The sequence below is a fragment of the Cebidichthys violaceus genome, unplaced genomic scaffold (assembly GCF_023349555.1).
Source record: "Cebidichthys violaceus isolate CVI_PGR_0920_01 unplaced genomic scaffold, fCebVio1.0.p SCAF_5, whole genome shotgun sequence".
Classification (NCBI taxonomy): domain Eukaryota; kingdom Metazoa; phylum Chordata; class Actinopteri; order Perciformes; family Stichaeidae; genus Cebidichthys; species Cebidichthys violaceus.
Genome location: NW_027176705.1, coordinates 1,957,950 through 1,978,598, shown reverse-complemented (window position 1 = coordinate 1,978,598; position 20,649 = coordinate 1,957,950). Strand labels below are relative to the sequence as shown.

General features: G+C 44.4%; 1 protein-coding gene across 1 annotated transcript in view; it reads right to left on the bottom strand.

Annotated features, from left to right (window-relative positions):
- Window positions 1-3,021: 3,021 nt before the first annotated feature.
- The window catches only part of fto (FTO alpha-ketoglutarate dependent dioxygenase), a 113,716-nt gene continuing 96,088 nt past the window's right edge, over window positions 3,022-20,649 (bottom strand). The window contains exons 9-10 of the mRNA XM_068730185.1: window positions 3,710-3,850; window positions 3,022-3,103 (exon numbers count right to left, since the gene is read on the bottom strand). Of these exons, the coding sequence (XP_068586286.1) occupies window positions 3,097-3,103; window positions 3,710-3,850 (148 nt within the window). The 3' untranslated portion in view covers window positions 3,022-3,096. The remainder of the gene's footprint in view (window positions 3,104-3,709; window positions 3,851-20,649) is intronic.

Sequence of the window (20,649 nt, the reverse complement as noted above, 5' to 3'; positions counted from 1 at the left end):
GCATGTCACCGGCTCTGTCTCCGTCCTGAGACACCCATGTGGCTCTTGGTTGACGTTGTGGCCCCGGTTTGTGACATAAATTAAAAGCTATGGGATCACCAAGTTGTAGCAATTCATTCTGTGGGGGACATGAACATGTGTACCAAATATCGTGACAATCCTTTTTTTTGTTGTTTAGACATTTCACTCAAAACCACAAATGTGAATCTCATACTGGCACAATTAGGATACATCCTCCAGAAACCATGAACGTTTGAACAAAATGTTGTGCCAATGAATGTTGTGCATGTAAAGAAGTTTCACTTGAAAACTTTGAACCTGCTGGTGGTGCAAGAGGAAGATCCAGGGGATCACCACAATCATGATGGTTCATCCTCAGGGAACCACGAATGTCAGTACAAAATTTTATAAAAATCAATTTAACCAAAGTGATGAACCGACCAACCAACCAATGGATCGACATTACCACTAAGTGAAACGCTAACAGAACAAGACCCAATTAATTCAACAAAAAATGTTGAATGATGCAACACTGCTGATGATTACCATATTACCATATTTGGGCCATACAACAATGTTAACTGATTTAAGATGGTTGCATTCAAACTAGATGGAAGCAGTTTGAGGTCAAAAGTAATGGAAAACCTACTTGAATATTTGACAGTTTTGTGAAAAGAAAGCAGCACCATGCTAGTCATAATCCGATAAGTATATCTAATATTTGTTTGCTTTCAAACCAAATGTTGTTTTCTCCATGAGAAACTGACATGAATGTTTTTGTATTACCATGTGTTGTCTTTAACCCTTTATCCTGTTCAGGGTCAGGGTGTCTGGAGCTGATCCCAGCTGACATTGGGCAAAGACACGGCACAGAGACATGCAGCGTAGGTTAATTGACGACTCTAAATTGTCCGTAGGTGTGGATGTGAGCGTGAATGGTTGTCTGTCTATACATGTCAGCACCGTAATAGTCTAGCGACCTGTCCAGGGTGTACCCTGCCGTCGCCCAATGTCCCCGTGACCCTGAACAGGATAAGCGGTTAAAGATATTGGATGGTATTTGTATTTAAAAGTTCTGGACACATGTCTGCGACTGGCACTGTGAATTGTTCTGCTACAGTGAACTTGACCCTTCTTGCACTCACAGCAACTTCAGTCAAATGTTAGGGATTATTTTTTGGCCTACTTTGCATGTAAGTACTATTTCTCTTTATCTTGAGGGAGACAGAGATTCTAGGAACAGGCTACTTCAGAGCACAGTAACTCACCTCCACCACAGAGGCAGAGCAATGAGACACATGCTTGCATGGCTTGTCTAGGTTTAAGGTCAGGTCAGAAACATTAGGAGAAATACAACCAATCAACATCTAAACTGGAACACACACGCGTTCATGTAAGAAGACGCTTTTGTACCTGTCGTAATATCCAGCAGGAATTAAAAAAATAATAGTGGACAAAAGCACACAGAGAACAGAGGGACGCAGGTTGCTGGATAAAACACACTTTTTATTTTTATTTTCTGCCATTCCTATTGCTTCAGACAGACAAGCTGTGGCACAGGGAGCACAGAGTGATTCAAACAAGTCAACGCTACTGCCGATCTACAAACAAATCTCTGACAACAACAAACAAGAGAGGCGCAGCAAAAGAAGAAGCAAGAAGAACAGCGTTTGGCAACCATTAACGTCTTGGAAACTTCAGAAGTAAAAAAAAGGAGTGCATTCTGCATTTTTAATAGTAAACAGCGTCTCTACTTCATCATGAACTAGATAGAGAAAAGGAATCAAACAAGTAGGGCTTCTACACTGCTCTGACGTCGGCCCCCTTTTCCACCCTTTTTAGCTGTTTTGAAAGTGGATTTTGTCAGAAGCGCCGGATCTTTCTCTCGCTTTCTCGGATGGCCTGCAGCATTACAGGGGAATGCGGTGCTCTACACACTTTAAGAGTAATTAAAAGCGATTGAACAGCTGTAATTATAAGAAACGGCGGTTGTGTTCCGGGTCATTCTATCAGTGTTGCCTTTCATCAGAGTAGAGGCGCAGGGGCCCCGCTGCTAGCCTCTGTTTCTCCCTATGCATATCTTCAAGAACAAACAACTGGCAGGCTGCCTACAGGCTCACACACACACTATCACATTCATACACTCGCACCGTCATGTAGACATGTGGGAGAGAAAGCGTGCACGAACACACAGGCCGACAACTGATCACATGTATATTCACATGGCTAAATGCACACAAACAAACACACACACACACACACACACACACACACACACACACACACACACACACACACACACACACACACACACACACACACACACACACACACACACACACCCACACATACAGGCTGTCACACCTCCGCATGGCACAAGCACACAATCACGTCGTAAAACACTAAACAGCACATTCTTCATGCTCTCCATTGGGTGACATTCATGACTTTCTTACAATAATCTTTCTTTGGTCGCTTCAGGTTCATTCTATTTCTGAACACAGTAAAAGGGGGTTACAATATACACAAGTGAAGAATGAAATACTATGTGAGCAAAGTGAGTTTCTTTTTACTATTGTATACTGTATTATAACACTGTGTGACAAATAGAAAGCATATATGTATGTACTGTAAATACTGACAATGAGTTAATCTATTGATGAAAGCATGTCTGGGTTACATGAGATTAAGTAACAGAATACACTGAAATAATAAATAGTTACACAATGTATGCTAACACTCAAATGCAGGTTCCGTTATTATTATGTTTCGTTAGACCATCGTGACACTAGTAGCTCGTCGCTAAGCTTGCGTTGTTGGCATGTTACTAAAGCACTATTCTGGTTCTATTGTGGTGGTCTGGGTTTCCTTCAAGCCAACTCCAAGCAGGGGTGGCTGAGATGCCGGGGTCAGTGGAGTAGGGGATGGGGTGGATGGGAGGGGTGTAGATGAACCAATCAAAACAAAATCAATCTTGGTGGGATCACAACAGAGGTGTCTGTCCTCTCAGCTGATGGGGGGGGGGGGGGGGGGGGGCATTCAGAGAAGCTGGTGGGTTTTTCGTTGTCTTTCTTTCTCGCTTCCTCTATCCATCCTTCACATCCTGTTGAATAAGAGGACAAATATATGTTATGATTGGACATGAGGCCTCCGGTGAGGTTATCTTAACGTTGCGACGTAATTGTGAGCTTAATATATTTACAGAAGCTCAGTTGAGTTTATATATTGGCCATTCAAAGGCTTGCTCTGTGACAACAAGTGGTTGAAAAGCCTTAATGCAGGTCTAGAGGGGCCCAGGATACTGGACACTGTTTTATGATTGATCAATAGGAAGCCTGACATTGTCGAACTTCAGCAAGTGTAATGTATTGGCCACTCCAAACACCCATACTACTGAATACCACTGAATACATCTACTATTGGAGTCTGTGAAAGGACTTGCTGAGCATATTGTAGAGTGTGTATGTAAAATATGTGTGAAAGCAGGTGTTGAAGCGGTCAAGGCCAGGACAAACTTCTGCCTTGGGCAGCTCCCAATGCTGAAAAAGTTGTTTTTGCCATTTGTCGCTGTGTGAATTTATCTGAAAATAAAACTAATAAATACATAAAATGACCATTAAATCACAGATGAGTAATAAGTAAACAAGTTGTATGTATACAATGCGTATATACAACTCAAATTTCCACACTTCAACATCTCGGGGCCCACCTCCAGAGCAGTGACTCCACTCTGTTGATGATGTCAGCCAGATCAAAGGGCAGCGGCATGTTGGGGTCATCCACACCCCAGAAGGGCCGGTCCACTGGGGCCTCCTCAGGGGGTAATGTCTGCGCCAGACTTGAGTGGCACCTGAGGCGACAGGACACAGGAAACAAGCGCACCCATTAACTCCTCCCTCCCATCAAAACCAACTGGTAGACACTCATCAGTAATAGGGCACACGTCTCAGGTTGCTCGCTAAACTTTCTACCAGTGCTTTCCTTTTTTTTGAGATGTGGGCACTTCTGTACCAAGTCAAATCCATATGAAGCAAAACATTCTCAAATCATCAAGAGTTAGGTTTCTTCATCCTTCTGTAATTGCAACTGTATTTATTCTAAAGGAAGTCGTGCCAGTTGACCACAGAAGGATTGTAGTGGGCGAAGAACAGGAATCTTCCTTTCTGGATCATCTGTATTGACTGATGGGGTCTTTAAAGCGGTCGACCCCAGAAATGTCAAGTTGTTAAGTCAATGATATGTGTGTGTGTTAACTCCTCCCTAAACACACAGTGGGTAATGTGTGTTTGACCAGGAAGCAGTCGGCTTGTGTGTTTCCTCTCCTTTTTATGACCGCTAGTAATACTGGCCTCAATTAAAACCTCCAGGATATGAGAGAGTAAGTGTGTCTGTGTGATAGGTGTGCACAAAGGAGACTGGAATCTCTTTGTACAAATGCTTCTGATTAAAGCATCTTCACCCTACATTTTGCTAATGATATTCAAACTATTGATTTTTATGCGACTTGCACTTCCTTTTTTTTTTTTTTTTGCCATTTCTGTTTCAAAACCTTCAAGTCTGTGAGATAAATGGAGCCGAGCGACAGGGAGACACTGACGCATCAGGAAAGCATCAAGCTGATGAGAAATCATGATATCATGTATTGTGATTAATGCCCCATTCATTCTACTCACACACAGCAGGATGCTTTCAGAAGAACATCACTCTCTCGTCGTTGCAATCACGACGTTATCACGTTATTTTCATGTGATTAATAATCTGGGGTTAGCTGTAATTTCTACAGTGCTTGGAACCCCCACAGACCGTAGCCACATCTTTTGTCAGACCAGTGTAAATATTTACTGCAGTGACTTGGTGTTGCTCTCCGCTGTCATTGTAAATCTGCCCTCCCTCTGCCTCTTGACAGACAAGAGTGACCCCTGACCTGGAGGTGAACGAGGGAGAGGAGGAGGATGGCATTTGTGTGTGTAGCGTGTGTAGTATGTGTGTGTGTGTGTGGTGGCCTAAGATTTCCTTCTAAAGCCACAAGGCCATTTCTACTCCCCACTCAGTCATGATACCAGGGTCTGGTTCTATCATATTCCTTTACCCCATCCACACCCCAAAAAACCTCAAACAACCTACACACACACACACACACACACACACACACACACACACACACACACACACACACACACACACACACACACACACACAAGACCACCACCACCTTGTGGCCAGTGACTAAAGAAGGGGATGGGGAAGGCACAGAGAGCTGAAGAGAAGGATATGATGGCCGGTTTTGGATGGATGAGGGGATGTTAAAGTTGTCAGGGGACAGCCGGGGGCCGCCACAATTTGTGGTTATATATTTTCACCGGAGCCACTTAATGTTCGACTGGCTCTCGGCCTAAGTGCTGCATTTTGGTGCGGTTAGCCCTTTAAAGAGCTGCTGCATTACAGTGGTGAGGAGCAGCATTAACATCCACTGTTCCAATATATCTTCTGCGCTCTGGATCAGGGCCTGATAATAGCATCTGTTAACATGCACTAAGTACCATTATGTAGCACATCACTTCATAAATAATACGATTAGGCGACCTTGGGGCTTTGCGACGAGCCGTGTGTTTAAATGTTCTCATCATTTATTTAGGGTGCGAATTAAAGGAAGCGCCACTTCAGAGAAGGAGGAGGAGGAGGAGGAGGAGGAGAAGGAGGACATGGCTGGCATACATATCTACAGAGTGTGCGAGAGAGAGAGAGAGAGAGAGAGTGAAAAACTGACCCAGACAGCACCCAGTCACACTGTGTGGTGCTGCTGACATCAGCTTGAGGACACCACAGGCCTTGGGAAACCAGGCCTTTGATTTGGTCTGATTAAGTATTCATGCAGTCGAGTATGAGAGAAAACACTCGCCTCTTTCCTGCTGCCCTGACTCATTCTGAAAGGCTACATGCCGTACAAACCTGACCAGCCGCCTTCATGAGAGCTGCTGCATTTATCTGACAAGGGATCTGTGCAACATTAGCTTGCAAATAGAAGGCTCCTGGGTTACCAAAGATATAAAAGATATCAAGACTGGAACACTATCAAAGATAATATAGTGTAGGTAATTCAGCACACACTTTTACACAATCTACCATTGTTCACAGCGTACCGTCCCTTGACTGCTAAAATGGAACCAAACAAAAAGTCAATATCGAGCGAGGTGCCTTAAGCTCTCCAGGGCTCTTGCTAGAAATTCAGTGTAAGCCACAGTGGCGTACAAACAAGACTTTCCCATGGCAGAGCAGCCCACCTTAAAGTTAAGGTCAAAGACAAAGAGGTTTGTAGAGGAGGGGGGGGGTTGCAGGAGGCAGCGAATGTGTTTGTGAGTCCAGGCTGTTCCAATGGATTAACCCCAGACAGATATGGGCCTAACTATCCCATCTGGCGCTCGGTCAAGAGAGATTGGCAACACAATCACTCATTTCAATTTGCCCTGAAACCTTATAGCCTGGCAGGCCCCCGCTCAAATGGTATGCTAATGTGAAAGGTATCTAGGATTCTATCGCCTCTATTCCACAGAGGCCTTTCCCTCCACGCAGCACAGTGCACTTGAACTGCGGCTGGGGCGGGAGCTCCACGGCCCTCGCTGCAATAAGGTCCGGAGCCCCCTTTGCGCTCAAACTAACCACTTTAGCTAAAGTGAGTGTTAATTATGGACAGGCAAAGCAGTCAATAAAAGGTTAATGTAAAAGTCAAAGGATAAATTCCTTTAAGCATTGCATCATTCCACCATCTCCGCGACCAACACACTGCTCGCAGGTCTCCTAATCAATACGTTTTACTGTAATGCGCTCCTCATCGATTTACGCCACCCCCCCCTGCTCTACGGTCCAGGCTCACTTGGTTAAAGGAAAGGGAGAGGAAGAGAAGGGTGGGGAAAGAGAGAGAGAGAGAGAGAGAGAGAGAGAGAGAGAGAGAGAGAGAGAGAGAGAGAGAGAGAGAGAGAGAGAGAGAGTAAATAAAATGATTAACCTCGGTTTCACTTTGTTGTTTCACTCTTAGTCTCTCTCTGAAAGGCTTGTTAGAAGAGTGCAGGGTGGTCCAATATCATCGTTGCCATCACAATCATCAGCATCATCAGCATCATCAGCCCACTCAATCTCTGGCCGCTGTGTAATTGTGTAGCAGTTCACTCAAGCAGGGCCATACATTAAAAGGCCCTCTGCTCTTAACAGGATGGAAATCCGCCTAATAGACAACATCAGTGCTTCCGACTCTTGCAATTACACTGATAAATGCACAATTGTGTCAGGCCAAGTGAAAAAGAACCCTGAAAACGTAGATAGGAGACAACGCTTATTGCATTATTGCTACAGGGGGTCATTTGTAACCACATGGGACTAGACAGCTTGGGCTGCTCGACTCAGGAGCTCATTTTAGGGTTAAAAGGGTGGAGTCTTTTTGGAAGGAATATACAGAGGCTCAGATATCATTTCTAAACTTGATGTTTTTGTGTGAGAGTCATGCAAATGAGCGTTCTGTTGCAACAATGTGTAAAATGTGTCGTTTGGAAGTTTTGTATGAAATATAACATTAGCACCTTAAACAAAAGTATTGGGAGGTTTTAGGTTGGGGTTTGATCACATTTTATCAAATCCAGTCCTGTAAATGTATCCACTCAGTCCACCTTACAAATGTATCTTATAAAATGTGTATATATTTCAATGGACATTAGAAAATAAAACGTACGAATAAGATGATATTTACAGTTAAATTCAAAGACTAAAACTTGTACTTATTAGATAACGTATTTGGCTACAGCTACCTGAATGTTTTCATAAACAGAAAAAAGAGAAGGTAAAAAAAGACAAAAGATTAATTAGACATGGCTCTTGTTTACGTTATGAACATGTGCATTGCAACATCTTCAAAAATATGTGCCATGCCCTACGTATTAGCTACACCTGACCAAATAATAAAGCCTGTGTTAAAATGAAAAAGCACAGAACATCAATCAATCATCCGTGTTAACGTTGAGCTATATTATACGTCTGTGCTGATCAAGGGAAGCAGAATACCTCAGGTCACCTGCTTCCTCATGCTCAGCCTGCGCTCCATCTGACTCTAAAGCAAACCTGTGCAGGTGTGAAGTTTTATGGTCTTGGCAACCTGAGTGCCCGATAGCTGAGAATGCAATCAAACAAGTCATGAAAAAACAGGCATGTGTCTCATAAATCAGCCTCCCCCTGAAGGTAAGGCATGCAATCACGTTGCAGGAAGAGAAACAAAAGTATATTATCCATGTACGTTCAGTATCTGTGCAGTGTTGAGTAAGAAATGAGTGATTGAGCACATCTGTCTTTGCATATCATGCAGTTATATATGGTAGAGAGAGAGAGAGAGAGACAGGCAGATAGCATTTATCTACATACTTATCTTCCTACTGTGTTGTGCAAGATATTAGTGATGTCATGCAGAGGGCAATGTAACAGGGAGACATTAAGAACAAGCCCCGACCTGTGAAGTGTCGAGCTTTGGATCTCAACCTACACCACCCATGACTCCAAGGGTCCTGTGAACTCTCTGGGCTGTCCTCATTAGAGCCTGAACAGAGCCTCAGATCCCCACCCACCATCCCCAACTCCCATTATCCCAATCACTGCCACATTCAGCGTTAAATGTAAAGTGGTGCAGAATGTGAGCCAGCCAGCCAGAAAGCGTGGGCAGGGCCGCGTCTTAACCGTTTCCTCAGGATCAATCAAATGCTATTGTGTCTGCAGACAGCTGCTGACTGTACACTTTGTGAGTATGTGAGGTGGGCAATTGTGGAGAGAGAAACAGAGAGAAGGGTGGGGGCGTCATCAAATGCATGACATATGTTCCTTTCATTTTGATTCTCTCTAAGGAGCCTAGGCTAATAAAACTAACATCTGATGCACTCCTTTTCCCTTTAATTAATGGTTGTGGAAACCACACAAAAATGCATTAGCAATGGGGGGGGGGGGGTTCTCTGAAGAGGTGGGTGCTGCGTGGTGCGTTCAACACTCTTCCCCACGTGCCACAATGGCTCTACTGCTGCTGGGAACAATGATTCTGCCAGGGAGCATGGGTGCCTTTGGGTGGGCCTGTGAGGAGTCCCTCTTGCCAGCTGCAGTCTAGGCTGCTCATTAAACCACATGAAACAAATAAGTCTAATTAATGGCATCTCCAGCCAGCTTGGAATGCGGGGCCTTGAGTTTTCATGGAGTGCATGCACTGTACAAAGAGTTGGAGTCCACAGCAGAAACAGAGAAGGTGCATCGTACCTGCACAAAGTGTTTGATGTGGCCTGGCTGGCTGCCCCGTCTAGAGCAGGGTGAACCAGATGTAACAGAAAAACACACACAAAGCCAGGTAGCCTCTAAATAGCCTTCATAATTGGAGGCAATAAAACACTATTGCAGTCTGGAAGTGCAAAGGAGGCAAGCCTCTGAACTACAGCTACTGCTCTCAAAAACCAGGTGGACGTCCATTAGGTGCTTAACAGCGTAACAAATTACCGAACACCCTGGCCTGCTCCCTCTTCTCCTCAGGCAATGGGATGGAATGTGGCCTAATGTCAACACAGGCGCAAAATTTACGAGCAGACAACTATTGTTAAAATGCAATCAGGTTCTAATAAAAAAGAGGCAGGAAAAGGACAAACAGATAGGACCCTCCTGGCCGTTTACTCTTCCGACAAGGGTGGAGAGACAGATCACCCCCTAAGGCTCTGGATCTGTGTGTGTGTGTGTGCGTGTTTGAGAGAGAGAAAGAGTCAGAGAGAGCGAGTCAGAGAGCATATGTGTGTGTGTGCATCTGAGAGAGAGAGAGAGTGTGTGTGAGTGTGTGTGTGTGTGTGTGTGTGTATGCTCCAGGCTGACTTGGGAAGAATGAGGGTTGCTGCGGCTTTTGGCCTACCAGCCACCTGTGCCAGGCTACAGGCTAGCTCAACAGAAGCAGCTGGCTTGAAGGAAAAGTGAAAAAAAAAAAACACACAAAAAAACAAACGTTTACTCTAGGCCCTGCCAGTAACACCCCAAAGACAACACTAAGTAGGGACGGCCGCCTAGCTCAACAAAACAACCCTCTCCATCATCGCCGCAAATGAGCCACACATGGCCAAATACCACAGTGAAACATTTTGATATATACAGGCAAAACTAATTAGAGCTGGTTCTAAAGAGACACTGAAGTTTTTCCTGATGACGCTGTGTATTTATAAAGCCCAGGAGAGAAAATGGAGCAATAAGAGGACTTGATGGCGAGGGTAAGGAGGTTACGAGCCTGCGAGTGATTGCACTTTTTCACGGCTCGGCTTTCGAAGGCCGTAAATCTGCTGTTAGGGAATCAGGAAGAGGGTTACTGTGGCGTTGGGAGCACTAACTCTTAGTTTTCCAGGGCAATGGCAAACCCGTTGCTGTGAAAACTTGTTCGAAGAGTGTTCTTGTAAAACGATAATTTTGAACCCTCATCCCATCCATCCATCGCATGCGCCCCCCCCCTCCCTCCTGGCCAAGCGTCAGTGCCTTGTGGGCATCATCTGAACGGTGCAATAAGGCTGGTGATGGATGAGGCTCGCCTCGACAGCTATACAGCCGAGCCATTGGACGACACCTGACCCCAGTCACATGATAAGGTCGATTCAACGTTGGCATAATTCCCACCTGTCTTCAGGTGACAATGGCGGGGTCAAGCGGGTCCAGCTAATTATAGTCTTTTGTAACTTCAATTGCCTGGTTACAAGTCATCCTTCTATAGCTCCAGGGGATGTGGTGTTATGTTCTGAAGTCTTTTTGTAAAGTGAAACTGTGAGATAGAAGTTTTAAACTGTTGCACAACAGATATTGGGTTCCAGAAACATGTAACTGCATACAAAAAGAGAGAGAGAGAGACACTGAATGTGCTGTTCCCTTTAAATAAAGCGTGAAAACAAACAGTCAACTCTTTGTGAGTGTTATTCTTTGAATAAATATGAGATGTTGTTCTAACTGGATACAAAAGGTCACCTCATTGTTGACATCCCTTGTCATGATGAGATCACACAATAGGCTAAGCAAACCAGTGACAGTAGACACGCCCTACTGAAAGAGCCATGAATCTTAAACCCCATTAATTGGACCGGTCCAGGCGTAGGCTATAATATGACCATGAGCACAGAGGAGACATTCTTGTAAAAACAAATAGCAAAAAAACAAAAAAATGGAACATTTGTTAATAGTGATATTGTATGTGTATGCTAGACAAAATTGCCATGATTGTTTTTTTTTTTTGGCAGGACTTTGGACTTATAGTCCAATTTTAGCTGGTTTCTCTTTTTACTTAAGCTTTGAATGGACATAGAAGCTGTTTACATTCCCACATGGGCATCCTCAATAAGTCAACAACTAAAACTACCATTCTATTTACAGAACGGAAAGAACCCATTCTGAAAATGTCAGGCTGGGTATAGAGTAACTTATGAGTCGCACTTTCCCAGATGCTTTTCTGTAAACAAACAAAAGAAAAAGTCCTAAACTCAGTGCAGCTTGTCATCCAAGCCTGAGAGAGGGCTATTGTATTTGTAGCACAGCAATGTGGGTGTGTAGCGCATTCATGCGTACATGTGTACGCTATATGCGTCCATGCCAGAGGAGTGCTTCCCGCCAGGTGTTTGAACTTCTGCATCACCTGGTGCTCCTGCTGCGTGAACACGAGTTTTGTTTCACCCTATTAAGTAAATAGTGTAATTAAAGGGCCTCTGCATTTAAAACACGGCAAAAAGCCAGCAATTTGTTTGGAAGAGCAGCCAGGCTCGGCCCTGAGGCGCTGCACCAAACAGGATGCAGAGAGTGCACACAGCGAGCCAGGGAATGCAGTATAATGGTGTGTGTGTGGGTGTGGGTGTACACATGTACCTGCCTATGAAGATGAGTTTGTTTGTGTTGGTGTGTGTGCAAATCATTCATTGAATGTTGTTCTGGGTGTTGAAAGACAAGCTGTTTGTGGTCTAACTGGTACTTAATAGTGTTCTGTTTGTAGTGACAATATCAGGGCTTTAGGAAATAACCGTACTACTGACATAACCAAGGGCTGTGTTGCGTAGAACACAACCTTTCGTCTATAGAGGCACAGTCGTTGCTCATACTCTGATGGGAGTCAAACAAACGTCAAAGAAAAAGGTGACACGGGCTTAGCTTGTCTGCCACAAAGGACAGCAAGAAGACATCAAGCACAAGCAGAGTTTGGCACAATGTAACAGAGGGATTACAGATGAGGTTGTAACAGAGATCAACTCTTCATTAGTTTCCCCTCTTAATGACTTTTCACTGCACAAACGTCCCCTGCTCTGCACTACCTCACCCAGAGAGGATGCTTCTTACCAAAGTCTCTGCATTTACTGCTGATCCAGGGTCAGCTGTGGGGAGTAAAAGAGGGATAACCTCTTTCTGAGCCCCATAGAAGCACAGATGGCTATGTGGAAGCACTGATCCAAAAACTAGCTTACAACTCAATCGCTGTGGCCACATCTCCAAGTCCACAGTTTAACCCCCTCCGATGTCAGCCAAGGTCACAGATGCACACTTGAGAGGCAAAAAGGAGCCAGCAGTGAAGTGCTGCCAGAGTCGAAGGAATTAGATCCGGGCTGAGTGGCCCTCATCTGGCTAAGCCTGGTAAGTAGCAAGACTAACAGGCTGAGGCACGGTGGTTTGGGTTCGCAGACACACACACACACAGACACACACACCCTTGTAAGCCTGCACGCAAACGGACACACACATAAATAAGGAGGTAAACACACACTTACGTAGTGTCACACACACACACACACACACACACACGCGCACACACACACACACGCACACACGGAAGGACTCCGAGGGCTACAGATGGTGTGCCCTGGGCCTGGTGACTGGGGCTCTGAATGAGCTAGTTTTAGATCCAGTGTGGAAGCTGTCATGACGCACAGGGCTCAAGGGTTGGGGCGGAAGACAAAGAACGGCGGAAGGAGTGCATGAGGGGAAGCGAGGAGCGGGCGGGGCCTGACTCCTTCGCCTGCATGGGGGCTCCTAACATTTTTGGTAGAACATCGACATGTCACTGTCCATTCGTGCCCTCGCCCTCTTGCCCATGTCCTACCCCTGAGTCGCACCACGGCAACACATCTGACAGTGCAAACAAATACCCCCAAAACTACACAAACACTGATAGATACACACACACACACACACACACACACACACACACACACACACACACACACTCACTCACTCACTCACTCACTCACTCACTCACTCACTCTCTGGAAGCCAGCGGCCACTTCAGCCGTAATTCTGCCTGACTTCCGCTGTCTGACTGGCAGGAGACAGGGAGGGTGAGGACAACAAGCTGTGAATACGGGAAGAGACAGAAAATCATTGAGAACCTTGCCTTTATGAATCTTTGATGAGTGAGAGTGGGGGTTGGCGGGGACTTTGCCTCTGGTTAAATCAGAGCATAGCGTGTGTGGTGTGTGTATGACTGCCAACAGAGGTTGAGATAAACAGGGCTTGGACCGGGCCCAGACAACTGCACACCCCACAGTTGGGTACATTTGTCCCAGCAATTAGTCCCTGTCCTCCCCGTTCATGTTGCAGGTAAGTGGTATTGGTAGCTAGCAAAACAGCTAAAGCCACGAATGCCTTGGAGCCCGGCGAGAAATGTACCACTACTTCTTTGTGTGCAAGTTTAAGTCATACTCCATCTTCAATTATGCAGGTGGCAAAAACTTTTTTTGCCACAGATTAATCAGTCAATCAATCAATCATTCGCTATACACCAGGTAGAGAAATGAAGCGCTTCTTAAAAAGGGGTTGTATAAGGTTGCATGCCAATTCACAAAATTTGCCAATATCCCTTAGCGGCATGTGTCGATCATATCCCTGTGCTGTTCTTCTTTCATTACATCCTGTTTATCTGTATTTGTTTGACGTATTCATTGTTTTGTTGATGCACATGCACTTTGGGCACGGCTCATGTTGCCTATATTCCTTCTGTAAGAAACGTACGTCAATGAATCAACCATTTATAGCAAACAGGCATACAGTTGGAGTTTGAAGGGGCGTGTGAAACATGAGATGGCTACCAACTTACCTTTTTATAACATTGAGGTACTGCATTTTCTGCACTCACAAAGTTAGTGAAAAGTAAAATTACACTTTTGTCATTGCATTGCAAGAATACGTGACGTCTGAAATATGACCATTCAAAATTATTGATATCTTTTAAGACGCGCGTCCCATTCAGTCCCATTGTGCAGGCAGCCCTCAGCCTGGAAAGCATTTTATTTCTTATGGCTGACATGGCTGGTAATAGCCTCCATTTCTCATCCACGAGAACACCAGTTTAACACACACTAACAACTCTGGCATGATAAATGACATGTGACTATGTGCAAGAAGAAAGAAAAACAATGATATGACGACTTGGTATTATGCTGTCCTACACTGCAGTTTCCTAATTAACAATGACAAAGTATGTTGCAGTGTCTTGTAAGGACATACTTGCTTGCAACTAAAGCGTGGGAAGTTGTATTCCACCCACGCCCTTGTGGTGTTCCTTTTTTCTCTGTTATTTGTTTTACCTTCACACCTGTTCTGTCATCGGGCACATGAGAAGCTCATGAGAAGCTCATGATGACTCAGAGGAGGTTGTTTTAATTAATAATACAAGGCATGTTACAACAACCCTCTCTCAAATCTCAGAAACGTCTTTTAATAGGTGTCAAGCAGGTGCCAATTTTCTTCTCAACATGAGTTGGGTTATGTTACGAAACAAGCAGAGCAGCATAGTAGCTTCATCTCATCTGCCACCTGTGACAGCTCAAAATTCGGAGTACTTCAGGAAGCTCGGCTCATGTTAATGTGTCACCAATGAGGCCTTTTGAAGACTCGATTCATCCACCTGTCAGCGAGCACAGGGGTGCTGCCGACTGACTTCCGATCACATAAGAGCTTGGCAATGAGATGAACTGTCTTAAGCTGATCAAGAGTTGCTTTGGCTTCCATCTACATCTGTCAGGTTCAAACTCTACACTTCGCTACACATGTTGATCACATATAGCAAAATACAGGCACAATTCAAGCTGCCGTGTGGACTAATCCACTTTGGGCTTGATTTAACACAGAATTTCTACTTTCTGGGATCCTGTAGATGAAGGTGGTGGATTGATTGACACCTCCTCTAAAGTGCCTTTTCTCACAGCTTGTAGACCTGCCAAAGCAGTGAACTCATGGCTTCCTACAGCCTCAGGAGCCGACAATAGGGAGGTATGCCAGGTGCCGGTTGGGTCGTTTACGTGGCAGGAGTGAGTCTAACAGTGCCCCCTGATGGCAACATGAAAATAATATACACCATACATCTTCTGTGCCAGGGAGGGGGTCTATAGGTAGTGCGGCTAGAAAATGTAATGCCAAGGAGTACAACATCACCTGACATCAAATGCAGCCTGTGTCCAGCCTTTGTTTGCAGGCAAAGGGAGGTGAAAAGAGCAGTACTTAGCAGAGCAGCTAACCTGTGGTCATATCTGCTGAACAAATCAATAGAAGTGTCTGAGAGCAGAGCAGAGTGTGCTGGGGGGGAAGCTGGAGGGGCTACCCCTGGCCCACTGCCCCCCAGGCACCTCCTGGGGGGTACCTGCCTGTCTCTTCGCCCTCCATCTCTTCCGCCTCAGTGCTCCTATCCTGCGACTACTCGCTCATACACACACACACACAGACACAAACACACACAAACACACACAGACATGCAACAAGCCCACATATACTCTGACACAGGCATCCTATGTCATTGTGTAGCACCATCTGTCCTGTGAAGTGCACCAGGGGATCAACATTGTCAAAAATGTTACACTGTCAATGCAGACATATACTGTAAAAGGTATACAGTATAAGAGCATATACAAGCAAATTCAAACCTATGCGTGTATACACACACACACACACACACACACACACACACACACACACACACACATACTGAGACACATATGGATAAATGTGCACACGCAGTTTGTCCCCTGATACCCTATAGTTCATGGACTACAATATGGACACGCTTCAAATGGCTTCCCATTGTAGTGGTCTTTCACACAAGAGGGCAGAAGAAGCCTTACCTAATGCACAACAGAACATCTCCTCCCACCTGACCCTAAAGCCCTGGAGAACAGCCAGGCACTGAGCAACAGCAACAACAGTACTCCTCCAAACTACAGGAGTCCAAGTCTGTAAAAAGCAGCGACCCTTCCCCTCATCTCTCCCTCACTTGCTGCTGCCTACTTACTTTCAATCACAGTTAACATCACAGAACAAGAAGTGGAGGGATGGGAGGAGGCGAAACACAAGCCTGCTGCACAATGCACTTGTCTGGCAGCTGCTTGCTCTGACATTTGAGGCCATGGGGACCTTGTTGAAAGAGCAGATGCTCACTGATGTACAGGCACATGAACATGGCAACTACACAAGTGGCTCAAGCTGAAAAAAAAAAAAAATCTGCACAAACATATGACAGAACAGAACAAGGGGAAAAGGCTGAAGATGGCAGGCTCAAGCAGAGATGTGCCGAGTGTAGAAACACAACCACAAATACACAGCAGAGTGGACACGGCACACTGACATGCACAGAGATAGAAGATGACACCATGCAAATAGTGAAACGGATGAAGTACACTTATGACAACAATCTATTAAATATTTGCACAACAAAGGAGCAGAAAAAGATTTATGCAAAGTATACATATTTTGAATAAGGATTTAAAAACACGCAGAATGACACACACACACACACACACACACACACACACACACACACACACACACACACACTTCCTCATAATAATCTTTGTGATAAAAAAAGACAAACACTTCCACTAACCCATTGGAGAGGTGGAGTACAAGCTGCCTGCCTACACTCATTGAAATAAAACACACAAATTAACCTATATGCAACTTTTATATTGACCTATATGTTAAGCGCTACCATGGGACACCTTGTTATGCCAACAATCTTGTTACATCTTCAGTGACAACATGTACCTGGAATACTTTCAACAATCACTCATATGAAATACAGGAAAGGACAGAATTTGATTGTAAGGGCTGGAAGATAGCCAAGAAAAAGAGGCACAGTAAAAGAAAGTGTGATGGAAAGATGAGATGGGGGGGGGGAAACAGATGGAGACAAAAGAGAGAAATACAAGACACAGAATTGCAAAGTGAGACGGGTACAGAGCAGGCAACATCATGGTGCATCTCCGGCAGAGAGAAATTAGTTTCCGCAGAGGACCGCAGGCAGCGTTATGGAAATGGATGGCTGGCAGCTTCTTTGGCTGACTGTAAACAGGATCTTGGTAAGGCATATAGCCTCTGGTGAGGCCCGTGGAACCTGGCATCATCGCGGTGCTGTGTCGAGCTGCAGCACTCCCACGGTCCCTCCTTCTATCTGTCTGGTTCCTTTGCTACAACCTGCCCAAACTCCACTCGTGAGTAATTTATGAAGCCGGTTGGGGGTGGTTGCGGAAGCGGTACGCGTACATCCTGACACCAAATACATGACATGTTCCACATGTCTTCCCACGAAACTACAAAGAGGCCTTTTGTCTCTACAAAGAAAAAGAAACACTAAAAAGTAGTTAAGGCGTTTGAGGTGCTTGCATCACTTTGTGAACTGATGTGAACCAGGCAGTTAATGGCCACGCCAGTTAGGAGGTTAAACCAGGGTTAAAGCTGGCTTAAGCACTAATTAAGCTGTTCCTTCAAGGAATATGATGTTCTCTGGCAGCATTGTCTTGGTTATCTGGCAGCATTGTCCTCCGGTTATGCCAGGGTACCGATGTGAGATATTGCCAAGTGACTATAAGAAAACCTGGCCAAAAGAATAGCCACAATCGTAGCACTCAGGAAAAGAAATCCAATATTAATATGGTGCCAATTTACTGCAAAGTACTGTTGAAACAAAACAACAATATCCATGTTTCCAATTCAATTTCACTATCTCTATATCCTATCAATCTATTCCATCAAATTCAAACTCCAAGTGTCACATTTTATGCGTGTGTGCGTTAGTCCTATATGTGCAAGTGTAATTGTGTCTACTTGTCTGCCTCAGGCCTCTCTCTCTCTGCTCTTCCTAACAGCTGTATAGCACAATTACAGAAGCGTCCTGCATTATCTTTGTCATGCTGCAAAACAAAGTGCAGTGGCGTAATGCGAGGTCTTACACAAAAGTAAACAACTTCATCTTGTGTCTGAAATATGTGTCACTACGATTGTGCAAAGCTGCCCATCGACACAGCTGTGTCGGGTAGAAGGAGCGCCTCCTAATTAATGAGAGAGAGAGAGAGTGAGAGAGTCAAAGAGAGAGAAACTCTCTCTTCCACAGTTCTCCTTCAAACAAACACTTCCTACGGGACCCCATTGTTTGGACTGAGGCATCATGGGTAGCCTTATTTACAGATTTTAATTGCTCTGGTGATCTGTGGGTAAAACACCCTGTCGTAATCACCCCACAATAGAATTGCTACTCTTTCTGACAACTGTAATAAAATGCTCTACAGCGTCCGGGGGGAGAACGAGGCAGAGGAAACAGAGAAGGGCAGAGAAAAGGAGACTCAGATGGAAGACGATGTAAAGAAAACAGGAAAAATGGAGAAAAAATAAATAAGGAGGAAATATTTTGGATGCAAATCTTCTCAGCGAGAGGAACTAATCCGAGCGGGCGGGAAGCAGGGATGAGGATGGGACTGTTGTCCAAGGAAATGATTGCTCTCCCACCTCAAAGTGACAACCATGAGAGGCTCTCCGTTCCTGGACCTCCGAAGCGGAACCGCAGAGGAGACATGCGCTGCAACCATCACACAACACACACACACCTACACACACACACACACAGATTGGGAATGAGGAGGTAGGTCACCTACAGGAAGAGATTAGTGTCACCAGGCGGAGGTATGAACATGGGACCGTCAACTGCAGCTGATCTGGAGGGAGCTGGCACTACTAGCTCTCATGTACTTCCATACTGCGTTCAAAGAGGTGGGGAACACACTTTATGCTGGAGTGGAGACCAGAGGATTCCAAAAAATGGGAAAATTAAACATAATGCGCAGAGATAAAAATCAGTCCATTACAAATAGGCAACTACCTTATTATGTACAATGACTCAGTGCCTGAAAAAATAAACATCTGTGCAATGTAATACAACAGCCATGCAATAAACACTACATGTATCCCACTTGAAATGCTCAGTGTTTAGTTGAGACAACTACCTCAGCAGTTTGTTTGTTAGCTCAAGGCAATGGTACAATTTGAGGCCATACTTAGTAGATGAGTTGTGTTAGACTACACGGCATAAACAGGAAGGTGTTTCTAATATGTTGATCACTTCTTTTACATAATATTGAAGAACAAAACATATTTGAAACATCATTAATTAAAATACAATTAAAAACTACATTCTCTAAACTTTCTGTACAGTTCAATCAACAACTGTCTACCATACTGTCAAAACAACAAAACATGTATTTAATTTTGTATTTATTCTATTTAAATTACAATATCGTGTGAGCATTGATATGCGTTTTGTATTTTTCTGGACCTCCATATGGATACACTGACCTTTTCTTTAATTGTAATTAGCTGTAAAGAACAACTGAGGAGAAACACTGACGCCCCACTGCAGTCAGTTTGTTTCTGCTGAGACGAAGAGGAGCTGCTCCTCTATTTTGTGAAGAAGCCTGTTTTACTTAAGTGTGTCAAACTCTATCCCATTATTATGCCCGCTGATAAAGGTAATACAAACACCCTGTGCATCAAAGGTCCATGAAAAATTAAACAGCCAATCAGCTGGCAATTATTCTCTTTAATCTCCTCGAGGCAGCCAATGGGGATGTGCCTCTGGTGGTGGTGGCCTGGAAGGGATTCATACCTTCGGTTCTGCACATTCCACAATCCAAACACTTACTTTGCATTATGCTCAGCTCAGGCTAAAATAAAGTACGAGCAAACTTTCTAAACTGTTTTTTTTCTTCTCACTTCTCCTTATTTGTGAGAATTCACCATCTTGAGTATTGATACATTAAAGCGAGATAAGTCAATTTGCCTCTGTTTCTCCTAGACTATTGATCGTTTAAAGACATTTCAACTGGACATGAAGACACCCTGTTCATGTTCCAAAAGAGCAGATCAATTGCTCATTTAAAGCAGCAGGATGTGGTGCCATGGTGTTTAGAGGAGGTAATGTTTATTGCATTACCATCAGAGCTTATGTGCCGTTGATCTCCAGTTGTCAATGCCCTCCATTAGAATGTATTACAAAGTATTGAATACTTTGTTATGGATTACAATAGATGCAGATCAGCAGCTACAAAAATCGGTTATTACAGCTACAACTTAAACAAAATAGGAAATTGATGCTTTTAACTGCCTGGTGCTGCCAGAAGTAAAGCTATAATCAGAAGGCCACAGGCGCTGCTTTTGTTCTTCAGCACCTGCTCCACGATATAATAAAACACTAATTTCTCAAAAGACTGTGTGCCATTATGCACCAGAGATGACCTAAAAAAGACACAAAGTCTGACTCTGGATGTTATACGGACCATCTTACTTAATCAGGTGTCGCTGTGGCTGTGGCTCCGCCCACCAGTT